Source organism: Dicentrarchus labrax, unplaced genomic scaffold (genome assembly GCF_905237075.1).
Source record: "Dicentrarchus labrax unplaced genomic scaffold, dlabrax2021, whole genome shotgun sequence".
NCBI classification, from domain to species: domain Eukaryota; kingdom Metazoa; phylum Chordata; class Actinopteri; family Moronidae; genus Dicentrarchus; species Dicentrarchus labrax.
The window spans coordinates 7,073,037-7,094,058 of NW_026136702.1; the positions used below are offsets into that span (position 1 = coordinate 7,073,037).

The window sequence follows — 21,022 nt, forward strand, 5'->3', positions numbered from 1 at the left end:
GTGATGACTCAGAATTGTGTAAAAGGTGTAGATGTAGATATTCACTGTCTGAGGTTAGATGTATGGGGTTATGATTTAAAAAGGGGCTCAGTTTAGAGTTGGGTTTGAACAGAAGAATTTAACAACTGTGAAAAACATTATATTATATTCTGGTCGCATTGATGTAAACAAACTTGAATATTAAGTTCAGGAATATGATTCAGCCATGCATTTCTTTCAGAAGATATTTTATCTTGCTAACTAGCTAATCCTGCTGTGTGAATTATGATAGTTCGTTGGGCATCAATATTGGACTGTCAAAATAAATTGGTACCAGCAATATTTTCATCATACAGTATTAATGACTTGAAGATGTTTGCAATCAGTAATGGATTTTTTCTTTTCTTCTTCCTACTTGCATGGTCTTTCTTTCCTTTTAGGTACTTGAACTACTTTGCAACAAAGCCTAGCCCCACGGGTGTTCTACTGGACTTATGGGAAGCTTGTCACCAAGCTGACGCAGACCTGGTCTCTCTGGCGACCGCGCTGGAGGAGATGGGCAAAAGTGAGGTGCTAGTTGTCATGACAACAGATGGGGATTGTTGATTGGTCAAGGAAACGAGAGAGCAAGCAAGACATTTTTTTTCACCACCGTGATGAAAATAATGATACCTGCCTATGAATATGCACACCCTGGCACAAATCACAGATGCCCACAGAGCATTTTGGTTCCTTCATGTACTGTATTACCTCTGCCTCGTCTTCATTTTCACTGCCCCCTGATCAGCCACTATAGCTACATACCCACAGTAACCCATTCCAATGCGGGCCATCCCATGATAACTGCTAACCTGATTCAGCTTGAATCCTCCAAAGCAATGTTTCATCTGCAAGATGTGAAACCAATTTGAGGCTACGAAGGCGTAAAATGGGTGTTAAGTCATCTGTCATATTCGGTGATGACTGTCTTCTTCAATGATTGAAAATGACACTATTCTTGTATATAAATAAGACAGCTTTGGGACAAACAGAAGAAAAATCCATGTATTCAACACCCAAAGGCACGCACAATAACACAAAAACACAACGTTAACGCGGGATTACCCATGTTACCGTAGCAGAATGAAGGTGCGCGATTTACCACCATCTCACCTCATGGCAGGGGCTTTTGTTTTCTCCATTGTCATTCTGTGTGTGCAGTGAATGACAGGCAGCACCGACCTGTCTGCAACCTCCTCAGGCTACAGACACACTCCAACACACACACACACACACACACACACGGACAAACTGGTCATTAACCGGCTCGGAATCAGACAGGCTAGGATTTCTTGTCTTCTTCGACTGACGACAATTCACATGAGGACCGAACCCTCAAGGTTTGAGGGCTTGAGCGTATCGCTTTGAGCTGAAAATAAAAGCTGCCTCTTCTTTGTCGTAGGAGGGCGAATTGTGAAGTTTGTTTAAGAATTGGCAGATAACTAGACTGACTGACTCTTTATATTGTACCAACAAATGCCTCAAAGCCTTGGCATATCATTCCGACTCACAGGGGTGTTTCTCTTTCATCTCTCCTCGCATTCCTCTATCGCTCCGCCACACTCCTCCGATCTGTCGAGAACAAACTGCAGGAGAGCTCTCTGGTCATCCCTTAAAAGTTTCCTTTGGGGAACGCTCTTTAAGTTATTATCCATATTTGTGGATTGTTTTTGTTTCTTTGTTTTATTTTTCTTTGTAATTGCTGTTAACGATCATATAGAACCTGTTCTGTCATCTGTGCTTCTTTAGGCTACTGAGCTGCTGTGTTTTATTTTTGATTCTAGCAGAGCGGGCCAAATGGGAGCACAGTGGATGTCTCAGTTGTGAATAACAAAACCATGTTTATTTGTTATTTTTAATACTGTGTATCTATTCAAAATGTAAAATATAATCTGTAAAACATGATTAGAGATGGTCAGATGTCTAGGTGAATATACCATAGGCATTTTGCTTCGCTGTAACCGAGGGCAGTTTCCACTGTTCAGAATATTACAGAATAGATCAGCCTTGCCTTGAATCAACTAGGCAGCAAGGGACCATAAAAATTACCTCAGCACTAACTGCATCATGTTTCAATCTATTCTCTGTCCACCACTTATCTATGTGTCCATCACCCTGTAACTCATCATTTCTCCTCTTTCATTTAACATATTGTTAACCTTTTTACTAAGCCGCCTGCTTTGTGGTCAGGGTCCTCAAGCTATTTTCATTATCAATATTGTTCTGTCAGTTATTGTTCGACGGAAATTGAAACGCTGTCATCTATAACATTGTCATTACTTAAGTTCTGTGTGTTATTGAGTCTTTTTCTCCCTCAAAGCAAAAACAAAAAAAGTGTTCATATCTTTGAAACCACAAAAACCAAAACACAGGCAGTATCCCTCCTCTTCAGCAGTGAGTCATGTCACTGTTTTGTGTGAATGAACTGAAAACACAAGTGTGTCTGTGTGTGTGTGTGTGTGTGTGTGTGTGTGTGTGTGTGTGTGTGTGTGTGAGAGAGAGAGAGAGAGAGAGCATGTGTTGAGTGAGTGGGTATGTGTGGGCAGGTGGGTGTGCACACGCAGTATGTGCACACACTTAAGATCTGTCATTTCTCTTTGTAAGTGCTATGCAAGTACAAAAGAAAAAGTGAAGCATTTTGACTTCTTTTGTTTCCTGGAAGAGTAATTCTATTTTTTCAGATCAGGGCATTGACAGGGTTTTGATTTTGTAACCTAAAGTGGTTTAAGAGTGGTTTAGCATTTTTGGTGATGGATTGGAAGAATTGGATCTCTGACCAAGGAAGCTAGTACTGAAAAAGCACATGTGGAAGATCAAAAAAAAAAGGATGGTGCAATGGCTACAAAACAAGTTGTGACTAACATCATGGACTCGTGCCCTGCAGGTCTTTACCCATGAGGAAATCTCTGAACATGACCAGTTCAGTACTTTGGATCCCTGAACACTGCAGGACTATTTTCTTTCCTCGAATCTTGTTACAGAGACTGGCTAGCTGTAGACTACAGTGTTTATTCGTCCAGATTTCTTGAGTGTGTGTTGGATCTTTGGCCATAGCTCTGGATCATGCTAGAGCTGGACTGGATTCGCCCATGCTCCCATCAAAGAGAAGAATTAAGCATTTGTTCAAGACGACAGACATTTTTACGAAAAAAACAAAATGGATTCAGTGATATTATTTTATCTCTGTAAAGTACCAATTGTAAATAAACGTCTAGCCTTCTTACCTGTAACTAAATATAATTTTTATGCAATAAATTATATTTCTTAGTTTAACAACAGTGTGTGTGTCTGTGTGTGTGTGTGTGTGTGTGTGTGTGTGTGTGTGTGTGTGTGTGTCTGTTGTTATTGGATTAAAACTTGTTATTGCAAAACCAAACAATGTAGGAGCAGCATTGCATTGAATCCATTCACCAAATTGCAGACTTCTTTGGAGCTCCTTGGCAGGACAAATCTCTGTTAAATGGCATCTGTGTTTTTATCAATTACACCCCATTTTCACAGTAAATGCAGAGCTACACAGCCTGACCCTCTTTTTCCTCACACCTCATTGGAAAATTCCCTTTAGGTCCATTTAGCTTTGAAAGCATTTAACTGGCAGGCTGTCTAGCCTTCAAATTAACAAGGTTTGAGAGACACTAAAAGTGGCCTTTAAGGGTTGACTCTGGTCATTTAGATGGAGCATTCTAACCTCGGTTGTTTTGTTTTTTTACAAGTGCAGGATGTGTGGGGATTCGTCAGTTTAGGCTCTTATGTTGAGAACAAATATCACAGTGAGTCATCTATGGTGAGTGTGCACTGCAGTATTCTGTTAATGGCAGGCAACACTGCACCTGTTTCATTACATGCACTGCTAATTGAGGACTTATATGCCACCCTTCAGTGCATGAGTTAATTGAACCTTTATGATACATAAAGTGATTGTACAGTTAAAAGCTGATTGCAGCTTCAACCCAATCCCCTCACCTCTACACAGGATGTTGTTGTTACATTTCAGTGAATAAATCAGTGAGAATAATATTATTCTATAATATATCATTATCACGCAGGCGTGAAAAAACTATTTTAAGGACATTATGTATGTGATGCCAGTACATGCATACACATGGCTCACAACATTTACAACACATTTTTCTAAACAGAAAATAAAAATATATATTTCTGAAAATAAATATGTGAGCATATGCACTGAGACATACAGCATCTAAGGTTTATATCATAATGCTCTCTCCTGAAAATATACAAACCCATGCACCTTCCTAAAAAGAAAATGAGAAAGGCCTCATTGGCCTATTTGATTTTAGAAAAACAATGTTGTACATTACTTGTGCAGATTGGTCCTGCACAATTACATCTGTAGTTGTGAAGGGGGAAACAGCAGTTCAGCAGCTGTGAAGTTGAATAGGCTTCACAGTTGGACAGTAATTCATTTGATAATGATTAGTTTAGTCCAGTGGTGTCTGCGCATGTGTCAAGTAGAGCCAAGAGTCTGCATGTTCTCACTCCAGTAAGATACACAAAATGCGTTATGTCTGACTGTAAAGAGTAGTCGTATTTCTTCTTACAGGAGCTCTAATTGTTTTCATATTCCAGATAGGTGTAGCAACACTCAACTGGATATGCTGTACCTTTGGGGCCCTCTACTGGTAAATGAGAAGGCTAACCCACACTTTTCAACAAAAGCCAGTTTACTATGTGCTGCAATATAATAAATTGATTCTGGTTTAAATAAACAGGGAATATTTACAATATGTGGGAAGTATCACATGCTTTTGTATTTCACTGTACTGTACAAGAAAACAATAAGGGACATTTGTAGATTCATTTCCTATTAACAAACATGACTTTGTCCATTATAATATCAAAGCCACATAGCCGCATAGACGGTGTAGGAATTACCTGTGATAAATGCTATAAATAATATTTTATTGCAATACTTACGATTTTTTATGCTAGTTTTATTATCGTTCATTGATCAGATTGTACATATGCCACAAACCACACTTTAGAGATAACAGATCAAAATCCAATGGAATTTCAATACAGATTTCACAAAGGTTTCATATGCTACACCTTTTATTATTTTAAAGTTCAATATTGGTGGCTTATAGAGTTTCTTAATGATATAGGACTTTCTTTTATAGAATTTAAATTTAAAGAAATCCCTCTGTAAAAGCTCGGTTTGACTATAAATGAAGTTTCTCTATCATTTAAATCTGTACATTTGAAAGTGTTAAATGTATTTTTTTATGTTTACTATCACATGCAAGTACACAGCTTTTTGATATCTTTCTTAATTTTGGAGCAGATCCCCATACTACAACTATTTGTTTGTTTGTTTTTCAAAAAGGACACATTGTAAGTTGGTAAAAAATTAGTAGAACCAAGCCGCTTGTAGACTTTTTACTTTTAAGATTTCATATTTTAAATTAGGATCGAGTCTCTCGTACATTAATTACACTCTTATTGTGAAAAATATACGCTTTTAATCAGTCTGGGTTAGATTTGCGTAGATAGTGATTTTATTCTGAAGGATCCATACCGGAAGTCGTGTTGTTGTTGCTGTTGAAGCACAATGAAGAATGTTTGTCAGCTGACCAGAAATGAGGTGGGCTATGAAATGGATTTCGGTGTCGGTGTAACACTTCTACAAAGACAGAAGCAGCAGCCAGTGAGTCTCTAACAATGAGGTGATGTCTATATTTATGTTTAATGAAGCCACGGGTCGAGTAAGTTAGCAACGTCTGTGGGTACTTTGTACAGGGAACCCGCTTTTAGCTAGTTAGCCTCTGATGTTAGTTTACGTGTTGGTCTGCAGACAGCTAAACAAATACAACTTTAAATGCCTGCTCGCGTTAAAAAAAACCTAATAAATCAGACGGAAACAGAGTGAGCAGTGTACTTTTGCAATGGGAAGTGACAAAAAAAAAAAAAACCCGGTGGTGAATCTAGCTGTCTTAAGCATATTGTTCAGTGTAGTCTGAAGGGCTTTGTAATTGCTTGTTCTTGGGTAAGCATCATGTGAATACTTGTTCCTCATTAGTTGCACACATGATGCTTTAGGATGCAAGCTCAGCTTTGTACTGCCGTGTCCGTCTTCCTTTAACCTCCTTAAATAGTTAGAGTAATAACCTCTTATTGTGCAAGTGAGTGAAAGCCTATTTCTGTCAGTGGCAGCCGGAATAGGACCAGAGGTTGCAGCTTTCTATCTCATGACTGTTCCTCCGTGCATCATGCATTACTTGCTTTTGACAGTGGTGGTTGTGGTTTGCAGATTAAACTGTAGTGATTACATCTGTAGTGAAATAGGTGTGGTAAATGCGGATGGAGGGCTTTGTCTGGAGCATTAGTTTGGGAATTGCCAAGCCGTTAATCCAGTTGTTTACATCAAAGTGGCACATTGAGAAAAGGACATGCTCCATGTCACATTCCACATCACCTGAATCATGGTTGATGAGTCATTGTTTAATTGTGTACCTTTTGGTTCTCATTGAGGTAATGGTTCAGTGTGCTGAGTACAGCGTCTTCATTTTGGAAAATACCTGTCAGTATGCCCAGAATTTAATGATAATTCTCAGAGTTGAATGTGACTCCTTGCTCTGCAGCGTCACAGGATCTGGACAGTTGGACTGATCTCTACCAGCTACAGCAACCCTCTCCAGATTATGGCTCTTCAACAAACACAGTCTGTTTTTGCTTTTCTGGATAAGCACAAGTAAACGTAAGTGTCATCCAAACCCCATTTATTGCTATAACATTATTATTATGCAGTGATTTGTTTTTAAACTTGTTTTTCTTCTTCTTTTTCTTCTTCTTATTCTTCTCCACAGCTTTCTCCTCAACACTTCCTGTCTTACTGTTCTTCTATTGCCTCAACCTTCCCTTTTCTCTTTTGTCTTCCCTTTTGTGAGCGTTGCTTATTCAGTCTGTGAAAATGGACGACACAGAGCCAGTGCAACCCAGCCTCAACTCCTCCTATATTCCCACTGGTCTTGGCAACCACCAAGTATCTGAGGATGAGGAGAGCGAAGACCCCTCTGCATCACTCTTACCCAAACATTCGTCAGTGCCTCTGGCCGTGCGCTACAGCCCAGAGGACTCTTATTGTTTGGTGTACATAATCTTCTTTCTGCTGGGCATTGGCTCCCTGCTGCCCTGGAACTTCTTCATAACAGCCAAACACTACTGGCTCTACAAACTGAGTAACAACACTGATCGCAGCGGTAATGAGGAGCAACGTTCAGACCTCAGTGTGAGTGTGACGGATACTAAATACAACAGCGCTGTGTTTATTGTGCATGTGTGTACACAGGAAGATGCACATTTGTGCCATTCTCCATGCTTTTCACAGCACCGTGACAATCCTGTGACAGCTGTGAGGACTGAGTGTCCTTTCACATCTGACAGAGATCCCTCGCAACACAATTATAGAATTAGTAATGCCATTAGGCTGTTGAGGGGAAACTAAGATAAAGGTAGAGATGGGTAGAGGCAAAGGGGTCAATGAGATCTGCTTCCATACTGTGTGGAATTTATTAATAAATTCATGGTGGCATTTAGTATGTTGTGATTCCTCAGCAATCTCAAAAGAATGTCTCTCTGCAGGAGTTATGCCAGAATGGGCCTGTTTTTATAAGAACAGCACAATGAAAGCCAGGCTGTTATTTTAGGCAAGATAAACTGCTGACAAGTCCATTAAATGGTCTGGATGAATTCTACAGATCGCTGCTATGCTAAGATTAATGCTTGGGTTGATTTGACGTGTGTATATTTCTCCCCTCTCCTTTCACTTCCTCTTATTTTGGGTGAGACACTTATTTTAAGTATTTGAGTGTGTCTTTTCTTATTCAAGCAAATTGTTTCGTCCTTTCTGTAACTGTTCACAGGACTACTTTGAAAGTTATCTGGCCATTGCCTCCACGGTGCCCTCAGTGCTGTCTCTGATACTCAACTATCTCCTAGTCAACAGGTTGATTCCCCAAACATACACACACATACACACAGCACACTCCTCTCAGATTTTTGTCTTTAAGTCTCTCATGCTGTTTACCATGATATAAAGTATAAGGTACATATAGTATAGTTTCACTTGTTCTGTGAACTAATTGTTTGCCACATCTGTCCCATCTAGATTACTGTTATGTCTCTGACCTTAAATGATTTGTGTCTCTTCAAATTCCCTCTGGACTTTGATCAGTCTGTGCTGGTCTGAGATAACATGGAGCATAGGGGATGTTTTGTCATTTTGAACAGCATCTCTGCAGCAGAGTACATTTTATATTTATTATTTGTGTGCATAATTAATAGCTTACTGCCTCACAAGTGTGTTGTACAAAGACTGTACTCATCAAACAAAACTGTACAAAACATCTGCTTCATTTTTGTTTTATGCTGATCAACTGATCTTTGAGAAACTCCTGCCTAATCCCATCATCTATGTGTGTGCGGTGTTGGTAGGTTGTCTTCCAACGTGCGGATCCTGTCGTCTCTTTTTGTCATCCTGTTGGTGTTTGTGCTGACCACGGTGCTAGTGAAGATAGACGTGTCTGACAGCCGGGTGGAGTTCTTTATTGGCACGCTGGCCTGTGTGGCTGTCGTCAGCGGAGCCTCCAACCTCTTCTCTGGCAGCGTGTTCGGGATCAGTGGGCATTTCCCAATGAGGATTTCTCAGGCCCTTATATCAGGTACAGTCCTATCAGGTCATGGTCTTTGTAGCTGTACTGTAGTTTATACAGTACCATCATACAAGTAACTTTCTTCTGTCTTGAAATCCATACATATACACTATTTAGTAGCTTCATTAAGGGTTTATTGACAAAATAACTGACTATATTATGTCATCGTCCTCCTAAAGAACAGATTGCAGACCTCATTTTGGAGCAACTTGTTCCATATATTTGCATATGAATGAAGCACTGATGTTGCTCAAAAAAATGACTTCAGATCTCTAATGCCTTAAAGATGTGTTCACTGCATTGCTAGATACTTTCATAGATACATTTTTCAGTTAATTAACAGGTTTAATTACTGACCTCATTAGCATAACTCGTTGTGTGCTGTGCAGAACAGGAATAAACAGGTATAGAAAATGGATGAACTAAAGGGGAGTTTGGGAAGCTGACCATATAATCATAACATTCTCCGGGTGAAGCCTGGGGACACTTTGTTGCATGTTGTCCCCCTCTCTCCCTAATTTCCTGTCAACTCTGATGTACTTGCAAAAAAAGATAGATGTATAGTTATGTTTAATATATAGAGGTAGCTGGAAATTAGGCAGCTCAAGTGTCTGTTGACTGACTGAGTACATAAACTGGTCCTTTTTTTGTCCTAGGCCAGGCAATGGGAGGCACGTTGAGTGCAGTAGCTTCAATAGCAGACCTGGCATTGGCGAAGGATGTGACAGACAGCGCTCTGGCCTACTTCCTGACAGCTGACATCTTCATCCTGCTCTGCATCATCACATATCTGCTGCTGCCCAAGCTGGCATATTCAAGGTCAGTAGCAGTCAAAGATATTCTGGTTCCCATACAGAGACATACACTCTGTCAAACCCATATTTACAAGGTAGGCAATGATAACATCCTCCTTTGTACTGTAAAATGTGGAAACTATAGATGACACTGTTATCTATAGTTTAACAGTGTGCATTATTATTATTATTGATGTTGTAGTTGTCATTCTTCATACTACCACCAGATGGTGCCAAAGTTAAATTACTTCAAACTAATTGTAATTAATATTCTAAGCTTACCTGTTCCGGTTATTTTGTATGTGCATTTAAGATTTGTGGCTACTGTTTGATTTGATGTCACATTTAACACAGTCGACTGATGCAATTAATATTTTAGATGTACTAGTTATTCTAAAGCATGCTGTGTTCTGCTTGTCTTCTCTCTAGACACTACATGCTGGCAGCAACATGCACCAGTTCAGGAGTGATGAGCGAGGGGGGAGCAGCAGAGGGAGCAAAAGTCTCCGTCCCACCACTACAGCCTATCCTCAGGAAGACGTGGGTGCTCGGCTTAAGTGTCTTCTACGTCTTCTGCATCTCTATCATGGTGTTCCCTGCAGTATCCTCAGGAATCCAGTCTGTCCACAAAGACAGCGGCAGCCCCTGGACAACCACTTACTTTGTGCCCCTCACCAGCTTCTTCCTGTACAACGTGGCAGACTTTTGTGGCAGGCAGGCCACGGCCTGGCTGCAGGTCCCTGGTCCCACCAGCCGAGTCTTGCCTGTACTGGTGCTATGTCGCACCATCATGGTGCCACTTTTCATGTTCTGTAACTACCAGCCGAGGGACCACCTCCACACTGTGCTTTTCACCCATGATTTGTACCCTGTGGTCTTTAACTGCCTGCTAGGCCTTACTAATGGCTACTTAGGCACTCTGCCAATGATCTATGGCCCTAAGGTGGTACCTCGGGAGCTGGCAGAGGCCACAGGAGTGGTCATGTCCTTCTTCCTCACTCTGGGACTGGCTGTTGGATCTGCTTTTTCAGTGCTTATTGTGCACTACATCTGACCAAGCAGTTACTAAGCAATGACTTAGTCATTTACAGTGGTATAATGGTATTCAAAGGGCAGTAGCTGGGCAGTGACAAATACCAGAACTGTGACTGTGATACAAAGCGCACAAGTGACGTCAGTTGTTTGCCATGAGGGAAAAGTGCTGATAAGCTTCTCATTTCCACTTTTCACCATAAAGCCATGACTCCTTCATACCTCACATTAATGTGTGTATTGTTTACACTGATGTGGCTCATGATGTGAACCTCAGGGCTCTGTCCGCCATGACTTGGTCTCTACATATTAGAGATCAGGAAGGTGCTTTCCAAGCAACATGAGCAATCTCTGTAATCAGGGACACTTGATTTAACAAAGCTATTTTTTATTACACACATTTTGAACACATTGATTTACTTTAAATGGGTAAAATACTGTGGTATATAATAAGTTATGCAGAGGGTGTTATTATTTTAGTTAAACTTTAATAAAAACATGCAGATGGAAAAGAATGACCACATCTGGTTGAGGGACAGCTGGAATACGCGGCTAATTTTTGATGAACATGTGGATTTGTATTTGCTCTGTAAACCTTGTAACTGAATTTGGACAGCCTGACCATTTCCAGTAACATTTATTTTGGTCATCATTTTCAAATGTGCACTTGAGTCCATTAGAAGTAAACCTGTAAATATTTGATCTTATTCCTACAAGCCTTTGTCTGCTTGTTAAATAATTATACCATCTTTGCAACTTGGGCACAATTAACCTTCTGTTCTCTTTACTTCTCAAACTACAAATAATGTACTAAATTACAGTTAACTTTTTTTATTTTGTTTTTTTTAAAGTTCACTGTTGTACATTATCTATCTGAAACAATGTTTGACCCAAGTTGATAGTGAGCTGGACTAAAGCAAATACCTCTTAGGAGAAATTAATGTAGACACTTTTTGTAGTCCATTTGGAAAGTCAGGAGCAACATGCAGATTACAGACAGTTTTGTCACAGTATTATATACACAAGTATAGGTATTGTATATGGAAAGTTAAGGAGTGTTCTTTAAATGACCCAGACATGACAGGAATACTTGGGATTTCAGTTTCCAGCAAAAGAAAATAAATGGAACCAAGTGGATTGGGATCGCTTTTAATTGTTAAAAATTTACAGAAGAACCGACAGTTGGTTCAGGCTTTGAAGCAGACGACAATCGAATTTGAGATGTTTTCTGTACGTTAGAAACGCAGTGATTTACAAACAGTAGGAAGAGTGCAAACAATGGGAGGTACACTTAGAATACTTACCTCCATATCAGCTCCTTAAAACAACAACAACAACAACAACAACACAAACATCTACAAAATATAAATTTTGTTTTAAGGATCAGACATACTGCTAAAAGTAATGCCAGTCATTCTTAACACACTGAGCTGTCTCTCCTGCAATCAGGAACCATATATAGCTTGGGGGGGGATAATAGAGGAATAGAAATCTGATGCCATGTCAACATTATACAACATGTGAAACTTCAATGTGCGTTTTAACACACATCACACCCAGCAAGCAAGCACTGTTAGCTAGTAAAAGCCAAATGCAAACCTGTGAATCCAGACAGTGAAGCTTTGTGACTTCTGCTCAGTGAAGCAGTAACAGGCTGAGCTATACCTGTAATCACTCCTCCCCAACCCCCACTCAGAAAAAAACATGTCCAGTCCCTTTCCACCATGACATCATTCAAAACATTAATTCAAACATAAATTGCAGTCATGTAAGTCCATTAAAAAAGAAAGCAGGACAAAAATTAAAAGTGGGAAGCAGCACTACAGTATTTTCTTTTTAATTCCCTACAGGTCAGTTTGTGCTGGTTTGTTCCTCTTCCTCTATACCCACACGTGGCGTTGGCAGTGAGCCACAGCCTAAAAGACAGAAACAACTGGTTAGACGAGCCACTCAAAGCAAACTTCTATGATAAAAATAAGTTTTGAAAACAATCAATTGTGACATGCAATACATTTTAAAAAGGGAAACATCTATTGCATAGCGGAAGTCACTGCAGTCATCGGTTTGAAAAATTAAACGCCCCATAATCCCAGTCTGGGGACGGGGACGCACATTTGGGTGTCAAAATATGACTTGACTACTCACATTGCACCGAGTTGCTGTCTCCATGTTCTTGCACCAGAATGCAGGTCCCCAGCTGCACTGCTCTGTTCCCAGCAGCCTGCGGTTAGCTTCAGGGCAGGCTCCCACTTTCTGTTACAAAACACACAAACACAGCTCAGATGCTTAAAAACCTATAACATTTACTGTCCATTACCAACAATCTATAGAAAAAGAAAAAGAAATTGCCATAATGTCAAGAATTTTGTAAATTTTTCAAGAGGTCCTGGATTAATTGAGTTATGTTTCCTGGTAAGGTAGATAAAAATGGTATTTAGTTAAGAATTTATCTAGTTTACCATGCAGACAAAGTCTGGGTCCAGCATCTGGAGCAGCAGCTGGACAAGCACTGGCTCATACTGTTCAATCATCTGGTCACACTGTTGAAAGACACAGAGGGGTTATTGGAAGGCTGTCACATGAGGATAAAAGTTACACATGGTAAGAAGATGCAACTCCTCACCTCCGTCTGGAAAGAATCTGGCAGGAAGCTGCACACTTTCCTCACAGCCTCCTCAATCTGTGCCTCTGTAGCATTCTTCTCCAGAATCTCATCAATGTAAGTCACGGCCATCTTGCACACCTTGCAGTAGGCACCGTCCTTAAAGCGAGTCTGGTCGAGGACAGCTGGAAAGAATTAGAACAGAAGTCACTGTTATTACCATGAGGAAATACAGATGCACAACTTCTGCTGTCAACAAAGCTAACATTTGCCTTCAAAGCGCTTTAAGGAGTGACAACTTACGGACATATGTGCGGCTGGCACCATTGCAGAGTGCCAACACGGTGCAAACGGTCTTGGGGTCAGCCTGCTGCACCAGCAGCTCAATGATTGCCTGGCCGTAAGTCTCAATCAGGTCCTTGCACTGGCCACTCAGAGACTGGGGCAGAAATGTGCACACTTTCTCCACAGCTTGAATCACCTCCTCCTGAAACAGACAAACAGATGAGCTTGGCTGCACAGAAATACGTTGGCAGCAGTTTCGTAGATTTTCAGGGCCATATTGGATATATCTAGCAGCACACATCCCACCTCTGTAGTCTGATCCTCCAACATAGACTCCAACTGTTTCATCACAAACTCACAGATGGCACAGGTTGGGGAATCACGCACACGCACCATTGGCTGGAACACAAAGGAGGCAAATCTCATGTGCATGTACAACACTGTGCAGTAAAACAGACTTATCTCGATCAATATCAGTCACATGTGGATGACACCACGACTTACCTTAGACTTCTCAGTGGCAGACTCCACCTTAGTGGCAGGGAAAAGCTTGAGAGCAGGTACAGACTTGGCAGCAGGAACGGTCTTGGCAGGCTGCAGCTTCAGCATTGGAACGGATTTCTTCATAGCGGCACAGAAGCCAGCATGGACACAGATATCCTTGGGTTGCTGAGGATCAAAACAGACAATTATTTCAGGATACACAGCCAAAGGTCTACAAAACTTGTCACATTGCATGCGGTTAGCATAAACCACATGCTTCCAATCTGCATATTATTCCAAAGCATTACCACCCATGCAATATGCACAAGTTTTTATGATATTAAAAAAAAAAAAAAAAAAAAAGAAAAAAAAAAATCTAACACATCCTTCTTTTACCAGTTCCAAACACACACCAACAAACACCCATTCCGGCATTTTTTTTTTTTTTTTACTTCTGCAGCTCTGACTCTTGAGGCATCCAACAAAACCAGCTAGTGTTAAATAAAGCCATATACAACACAATAAAGATGGTGCTTTTCTGATGAGACAGCCACTTCAATGTTAGTAAAAACCAGTGAATCTCCAAGTTGACTTGTTTATGCAAACAAAGTCACAAGCATACTTTAAATATGAGAGGACGATATGCTTGTTTGATCTCAAGAAACAGGAGAGAATCTGAATGTGGCCCTTTGCTGTAGTGTTCAAACAGGCACTCCAGTGTAATGTCTCTACAGTGTCAGGTGAGTAGTGGTAGGAGTGGACAGCACAAGAAGCAGAGCTAAGGGTTAAGAGGCTACAGGCTGAACACAGAAAGACCTACCTGTTCCTGCAGAGCAGCACACAAAACCCAGAGAGAAAACAGAGCAAGACAACATGAATGGAGGGGGAGAAACGTAACACAGACGGAAAAAGACAACAGAAAGCAAGAAAAAAAATTAAAAAGACAGAAAGCGATTTCAAGATGTGAATAAATTGAAATCAGCAGGCCAGGTGGTGCTGCGGCAAGACTGGATATGGGCTTTAGCACCACCAAAACAGACAAATTATCACAGACTCATTAGTTTTGATGACCAGTTCATTAAGCTCATTATTGAGTATTAGAATAATGTAATGACCATTCTTGTTATAATGCGGCTTAAATATGCAAAAAACAAACAAAAAGGTTTTCCTAAACTTCTTTTAAAATAAGTATAGCACATGAATTTGGAAGCTTCGAACACTCACCATGGACATGAGCTGCTCAACCACAAGCACGCCATACTGGCCCACATACTCCTTGCACTGCAATGAGAAACACAGGTTAATATACAGCATTTTCAAGGGGGGGAAAAACATTTGACAAAGAAAACTATGTACTCCACTCATGAGATTCTCACCATTGCAGACAAGCTTGGCCCCAACAGGTCACACTGGTTCTCAATGTTTGCAATGAGAGAGTCGACAAATGAGGTGTTCTCCTTGGCTTCTGCTTGAGCGTCAGTCAGGAACTTGATGCAGTCCTGGCACACAGCATCACCTTCCTACAGGAAAGGCAAGATTCAGAGCAAAATAAGGAGGATGTTCATCAACAACAGGTGGAGAATATATTGCCATTAGTGTCGTTGAAGAGGGGAGTTGAACAGCGTACCGGTTTTGGAGTCTCTTGTTTGGGGGCCTCCTGCTTGGCGTTCTCCTGAGGATAGAGGAGCTCGGGCACATTGAGGAGGAAGGGAGCCACTCGCTGGGAAAGGTCCATCTGAGGGATTTCATTGGACATGAGCTGGTCCTGGGTCTGAGCCTTAGCCAGGGCTGCCTGCTGAGACTGACACAGCCCCATGGCTCCGCACACCACAGCGGGATCCTCCTTAAAAAAACAAATAAGTAAATAAATAAAACAAACCACAACTTTTAATAACACATTTTGTCACATTATAGTCAAGTGCTTATTTTTAATTCTTGAAAATGTTTGCTGCAAGCAGGAGTAAATAGCAATCCCCTAGCTTTAAAGCCTAAAAGAGAGCAGGTGACAGTTGAAACAAAGAAAACTACACCAAACGCTTCCAGTCACGAGGTTCAGCATTACACAACGACTACTCTGTTCCTGTTCGACGGGGACTCACTTCCCCATCAATAGCCCTTATTCAGCTCGCTGCACTTTGCTCACAGACACACACATACAGACACTGAGGGGCAGTTGGATCATTTACTTAAGAGTCTTAGACAGTGCCAACAACAAACCAAACTCCAATGAGCTTTAATAAGTTCTTTGGCAAAGCTTGTTTACAGCTTATCTGAAAGCATCAAATATGGTTGTAAATACAAACCTTGTAATGGCACCATTAAAAAAGGCTAAATTGTAGTGTTCCACCACAGGTTTTCAATCCATATTTAAACTAAAAACAGGCCAAGACTTTGACAGACAGGTTGACAATGCTCACCAGTTCTCCAGTAATGATTCCAATGAGGATGGGGTAGTAGCTATCTACCATCTCCTTGCACTCTGCGGTCAAACCTTGATCCGGGATGAGCTGGCAGGCCTTCTCCAGGTACCCAAGAACCTCAGCCTGCAATCACAGAAATAACCAGATATCAGTTTTCCAAATGAATGTTTAAGTCTTAAAAAAAAAAAAGATATCTTAACACACAGGATTTTTTTATCTTACCTCAGTGGCATTGTCCTTCAGGATTTGCTCTACCACCATCAACACCTCTTTACACAAGTCACATGGCACAGTTTTCTGAAACCAGACAATAGGTTGTGTAAATAAAAAACAATATTTCCCAAAGCTTTCTAAGAAAGGCATGAAACTTAAGAGTGCATGCCTTCTGTTGGTGATATTTCAATACTATTCTTAGAACAAGCAAGATATGAACGGCACTTGTCATTTTCATAGGGAAAAAAAACAAAAAAACTGTGTCTCACCATCTGGGGCTTGTTCCACACGTTCTGCTGGCAGTGAGTCACAGCTCCACACAGAGACGCGGTCTTTACATTCTGACACCAGTAGGGTGGGCCACGAGCACACTGCTCAGTGCCGAGCAGAGGGGTTGCTACAGCTGCAAAGGAGACACATTTCAGGCATTTTAGAGATCTTTTACTAAAAAGATAAGAAAGCAGACACATGACAGAACCATACTCCTGGATATAATGTTGTGGTTTAGAGAAGTAAATAATGCACAAAGCAGAGAATGTCTTTAATTCTACATATTACATATTTCTTCCTTTAGGGAGTATTGGCAATACTAGTTTTTTGTTATTAGCTGCTATGGCTCTACCACATCCAATGCCAGTGATGAGCAGATAGGGGAATTACAGCTGACACACTTCCTCTAAACATTAACAAAAGGAGGATGTTGATATTAACTTAACTATGACACTGATCTGCAGGTTTATTTAAAGAAACAACTGTCAGTTAAAGACAGGCTCAATCATCTGCCATGTCTTGGTTTGGTACATCCTTACTCCAGTCTCCCTTAAACCAACCAAATGCATTGTGTCCTGTCACTGAGGAAGCCAAAATAAATCAGTGTCTCTGCTCTGTGAAGCTAAAAAACAGTTTCAAACACTGAGAATTGTAAACGTTCGTAACTTTTAGAACTGCTAGAAAAAAGGGGAAAAAGGAACGTTAGCTCAAACTACTGTCTCATTACGATATGCCTCTAAATCTGACATGATTTACCGCCATCGACCACCGAAACCAACCTGTCAATACCAGAGTGAGAGCAACAGACCATGAAGAAACACCCTGGTGAGGATTTATTATTTACATATCCACCTATTTTAGGACACTGGTATACGGGTTATAGGATACAAATATAATATTTTGGGTAAATGCAAAAAAGAAGTTATTGTTCACAGTTCTCCATTTTATGTGGTTTCGTTTTGAATAGAAAATGTGATGTGGGAAAGAACCTAATAGTTTTGGGCTTTGTTTCCTGTTTTCTCTACCACTCCCTTAAACCCTGCATGAGGGAAAGGAGAGAGAAAAAAAAAAAAGATACAAATCATCTCTCTTAAATCAGAAAATCTATATTTGTAACTATATCTAACTAAAATGTCTAATAGGAAATAAAAGCAAATATAAACAAAACTGTTTACTCAGAAGATAAACTGAGTCAGTGTGCAAGAGTTGCCCAAGTCCAGTGGGTAGCCTTAAATGTAACCATCATGAATTGGCAATACAGGTCAGGCTGCACTGATAAACCTTGAAAAACCACCCAGTTACACTGGTGGTTTAACCCCCCGCTCACAGTTCATACCAATAGAGCTACAGTGCAGGCAGGGCACTCCCACCCTCCACTTGAGTCACATGAGCAGACAAAATAACAAGCTGTTCCCAAGTAGACATACTGTGTCCATGAGAACGAGATCTCTGCATAACACTTTTACAGTTTACAGCATGCAAAACATGGCAGCAGGAAGCATATATATTTCTATTGGTGTTATGGAAATCACCCACAGCAGAAAAACAAATTATCTGACAAAGAATACAAGGTTTTTTTTTGGGGGGGGGGTTGTTTTACAAGAAGTCAGCAGAGAATAAAAAAATAAAAAAATAAAAAAGACATCTACTGGCATATACCTGACTCACTTTCTGAGAGTGATTCTGAAACAGAAAACTCATCATAATGTGAGTGAAATCAACATCACATGACCAAGTGAAGCGCAAAAGGGCATTAAATAGGATTCAGACTGCATTGTTCAACAACTGCAAGTAACCTATGAGACATTTTCCATGTAGAAATCTACACATCAGCAGAAAGAAAAGCATACAAAACACTTGCTGACGAATATGATTGAGCCCTAAACTCATGACATGCACCATTTAGGAATGTCTGCAAGCAAGCACATGCAAGAATGTGACACTGTATAAAAAAAATTATTATTTAACCAGAAGTCAGACTGATGATAAGCACTAAACACACAAAGCACAAACACCATGACTGAGAGAAACCAATATTGCCAGTAGATTGCAAGAAACCACAGCTTGTGCTTTGATAAAAAGTATTTAAAAAACAGACATATCCATATTTCAAACGCCACAAGGCCAAGTCAAGAATGTGTCATTGTATTAATAGCCTAGTTGTCTACAAGTTGTGCTTAGCTTCAATGCAGCAACAACTTCTGTAGGTTTCACTGACCCAGTTTTGTCTGCACATAAAGATAACCTAGCTAGGCCATTAGTGATTAAAGTGTACATTAACTACACGTATCATTTCAAGACGGAACAAAAAAAACCGAGAACAGACAGTCGAAAAGCTGAAATGAAACAGGCAGGTTTGGATTTTATCCAAACTTCCTTATAAAACCAAACCAGGGGTCAACAAAGAAGCAAGTACAGTAGCTACATTAGCTGGTCGGAGCAGGTACTTCAGGGCGGATCTTAAAAAAAAATACTTCTGTTTTCATGAGAAAACATTAACCTAACATTATACCCCACCGTACAAAGGATCTTCAAAGCTACCTGCTCCGATAACAAGCTTTATGGCGATGTTCAGACACATCTACAAGAACAAATAAAGCCTATTTAAATCGTAATTGCAGCAAGCTACCTCGCGTTAGCTGGCAGGCTAACGTGAGGTGAACGGGGCCGACAACAACAACAACAACAACGCCTTTAAATTAAACCTCAAAAGGCAAACAGCCAAGAGTCACGTAACACACATTATTCACAGCTTTAATCTGTCGCAAATTAACCACTAAAAACCTACATCGTGTGTTTGTCCCCACTGGAACAACATCAAGTACAAAACCAGCTAGCGTTAGCGGATTTTTCCCCAACTTCACGTTTCCGCGTCGTTAATGTTGAAACGCACTTTGTTACACAACCAAAGATGCTTTATTCTCGGTTGACATTTGTCCCAATCCCATCACCGACAACGTATAAACCCCCAGTAGTGTACTCCTTGCGTGTTCACATTACCTGAGGACACGAAAAGTAGAGTTAGAAGCAGCATGACTCCGCTGTTTCCCGGCTGTCTGTCTGTCTGTCTGTTTCTCGGTGCTGGTTGAATTAGACTGAAGTACTGCAATGCAGGCGGGTGGATGGGGGGGGGTTGTTGATGCCTTTATGATGTCTCACTGTCAGCTGACTACACATGTGACTGCCTCGGTCTGTATGATGTGATCATTTAAGTATCGATCAAGAGTCTTTTTTAAAAAAAAATTTAAAAAAAAGTATTTGAAAGGCATTTTAATTCAGACTATTTCTAATTAACAAGGGTTGCAAAATTAGAAATACTTAATTGGGAATTGGTTGCGTTACATTATGAGAAGTATAAATAATAAGAATATGTGCATTCAATTAAAATATATAACAGCAATATATATATATATATAGAAGATGGAACAATTTAAAATAAGAGTATGTAAGAATTGGTATATTATATTACAGTATATAACAAGATATAGAAAACAGAAAAGTCAAACTATGTATGGCACAGTATATAACCTAAGAGTAAGTGTAATTATTAAATACTAATGGTGTGTACTAATACTGAGAACTGGATCCTGAATAGGCGTGTTAAAGAACAGAATATGGTATGACTGCAGTATTAATGAGGGAGTACACCAGAGTATTCGCACATTAATCAGAGAATTGCACATTTTAAAGGTACAATTTAATGACAAACTCTATGAACTCTAATGAAAAAAACACTCTGAGGGAGGAGTTGGTGAATGAGTCTTAAACTTAAAGTAGTCCTGTGTTCAACCACCTTGATCCTTTACTTAAGTAAAAAGTATTAATACCACACTGTGAACATAATCTTCTTCAAGTCCTGCATTCAAAAACTTACTAAAGTAAAAGTATGTAATTATTATCAACAAAATGTACTCATTATTTTATGAAATTTTTGCTGTGCATTTTTTAAAAAGGTTTTAACTACTTTATATACTGTTTAATCTACAGCAATGCATCATATTCTATAAAATATCATCACGTTAATGGCGTTGCTGTCCTGTGAGACCCCGAAAAAGTCAGCTTCTCATGAGCTCACAAAAAACAGCCGTTTGCAGCTTTGTGACAATGCAGCTAATCCAAGATTGTTTTTAAATGGTTTATTAAGCTTAAGAAGAAAGGATTTTCAAAACCCATAAAGGAACACTTAATCCTTCAAACAGAAATCCCCAAAATACATAATTATCACCAGACAGA

At 40.0% G+C, this 21,022-nt stretch overlaps 3 protein-coding genes across 7 annotated transcripts in view; 2 read left to right on the top strand and 1 right to left on the bottom strand.

Moving 5' to 3' along the window:
* The window catches only part of unc5b (unc-5 netrin receptor B), a 48,479-nt gene extending 45,185 nt beyond the window's left edge, over window positions 1–3,294 (top strand). For all 4 annotated transcript variants that reach the window (XM_051426810.1, XM_051426801.1, XM_051426821.1 and 1 more), the window contains one exon: window positions 420–3,294. In XM_051426810.1, the coding sequence (XP_051282770.1) occupies window positions 420–585 (166 nt within the window). In that variant the 3' untranslated portion in view covers window positions 586–3,294. The remainder of the gene's footprint in view (window positions 1–419) is intronic.
* Window positions 3,295–5,576: 2,282 nt separating this feature from the next.
* On the top strand, window positions 5,577–11,653 carry slc29a3 (solute carrier family 29 member 3). Of its 2 annotated transcripts, none has more exons than XM_051419419.1 (7): window positions 5,577–5,705; window positions 6,621–6,736; window positions 6,846–7,267; window positions 7,902–7,984; window positions 8,473–8,699; window positions 9,347–9,509; window positions 9,914–11,653. In XM_051419419.1, exons 3-7 carry the CDS (start codon window positions 6,950–6,952, stop codon window positions 10,536–10,538), a joined length of 1,416 nt encoding a protein of 471 aa, XP_051275379.1. In that variant the 5' UTR covers window positions 5,577–5,705; window positions 6,621–6,736; window positions 6,846–6,949; the 3' UTR covers window positions 10,539–11,653. The 2 variants fall into 2 exon arrangements, with proteins under 2 accessions (XP_051275379.1, XP_051275385.1); XM_051419425.1 differs by having other exon boundaries at window positions 5,577–5,686.
* Window positions 11,650–19,960, bottom strand: psap (prosaposin). Its single transcript, XM_051419408.1, has 14 exons — window positions 19,790–19,960; window positions 16,789–16,922; window positions 16,529–16,603; window positions 16,304–16,429; window positions 15,514–15,729; window positions 15,263–15,406; window positions 15,111–15,167; window positions 13,908–14,072; window positions 13,710–13,802; window positions 13,422–13,605; window positions 13,140–13,303; window positions 12,976–13,056; window positions 12,662–12,769; window positions 11,650–12,432 (listed from the first exon to the last, which is right to left on the bottom strand). The coding sequence occupies exons 1-14, from the start codon at window positions 19,821–19,823 to the stop codon at window positions 12,397–12,399; spliced, it is 1,617 nt and encodes a 538-aa protein (XP_051275368.1). The 5' UTR covers window positions 19,824–19,960; the 3' UTR covers window positions 11,650–12,396.
* Window positions 19,961–21,022: the final 1,062 nt, after the last annotated feature.

What these genes read in the sequence shown, in the direction of transcription:
- slc29a3 (XM_051419419.1), top strand. Translation starts at nt 6,950, where the DNA reads ATGGACGACACAGAGCCAGTGCAACCCAGCCTCAACTCCTCCTATATT. An exon ending in AGCAACGTTCAGACCTCAGT is followed by an intron (nt 7,268 to 7,901) that starts GTGAGTGTGACG and finishes AACTGTTCACAG; the next exon opens with GACTACTTTGAAAGTTATCT. An exon ending in CCCAAGCTGGCATATTCAAG is followed by an intron (nt 9,510 to 9,913) that starts GTCAGTAGCAGT and finishes TCTTCTCTCTAG; the next exon opens with ACACTACATGCTGGCAGCAA.
- psap (XM_051419408.1), bottom strand. Translation starts at nt 19,823, where the DNA reads ATGCTGCTTCTAACTCTACTTTTCGTGTCCTCAG. An exon ending in AACAAGAGACTCCAAAACCG is followed by an intron (nt 15,407 to 15,513) that starts GTACGCTGTTCA and finishes CCTTTCCTGTAG; the next exon opens with GAAGGTGATGCTGTGTGCCA. An exon ending in TGCCAGCCGCACATATGTCC is followed by an intron (nt 13,304 to 13,421) that starts GTAAGTTGTCAC and finishes AATTCTTTCCAG; the next exon opens with CTGTCCTCGACCAGACTCGC.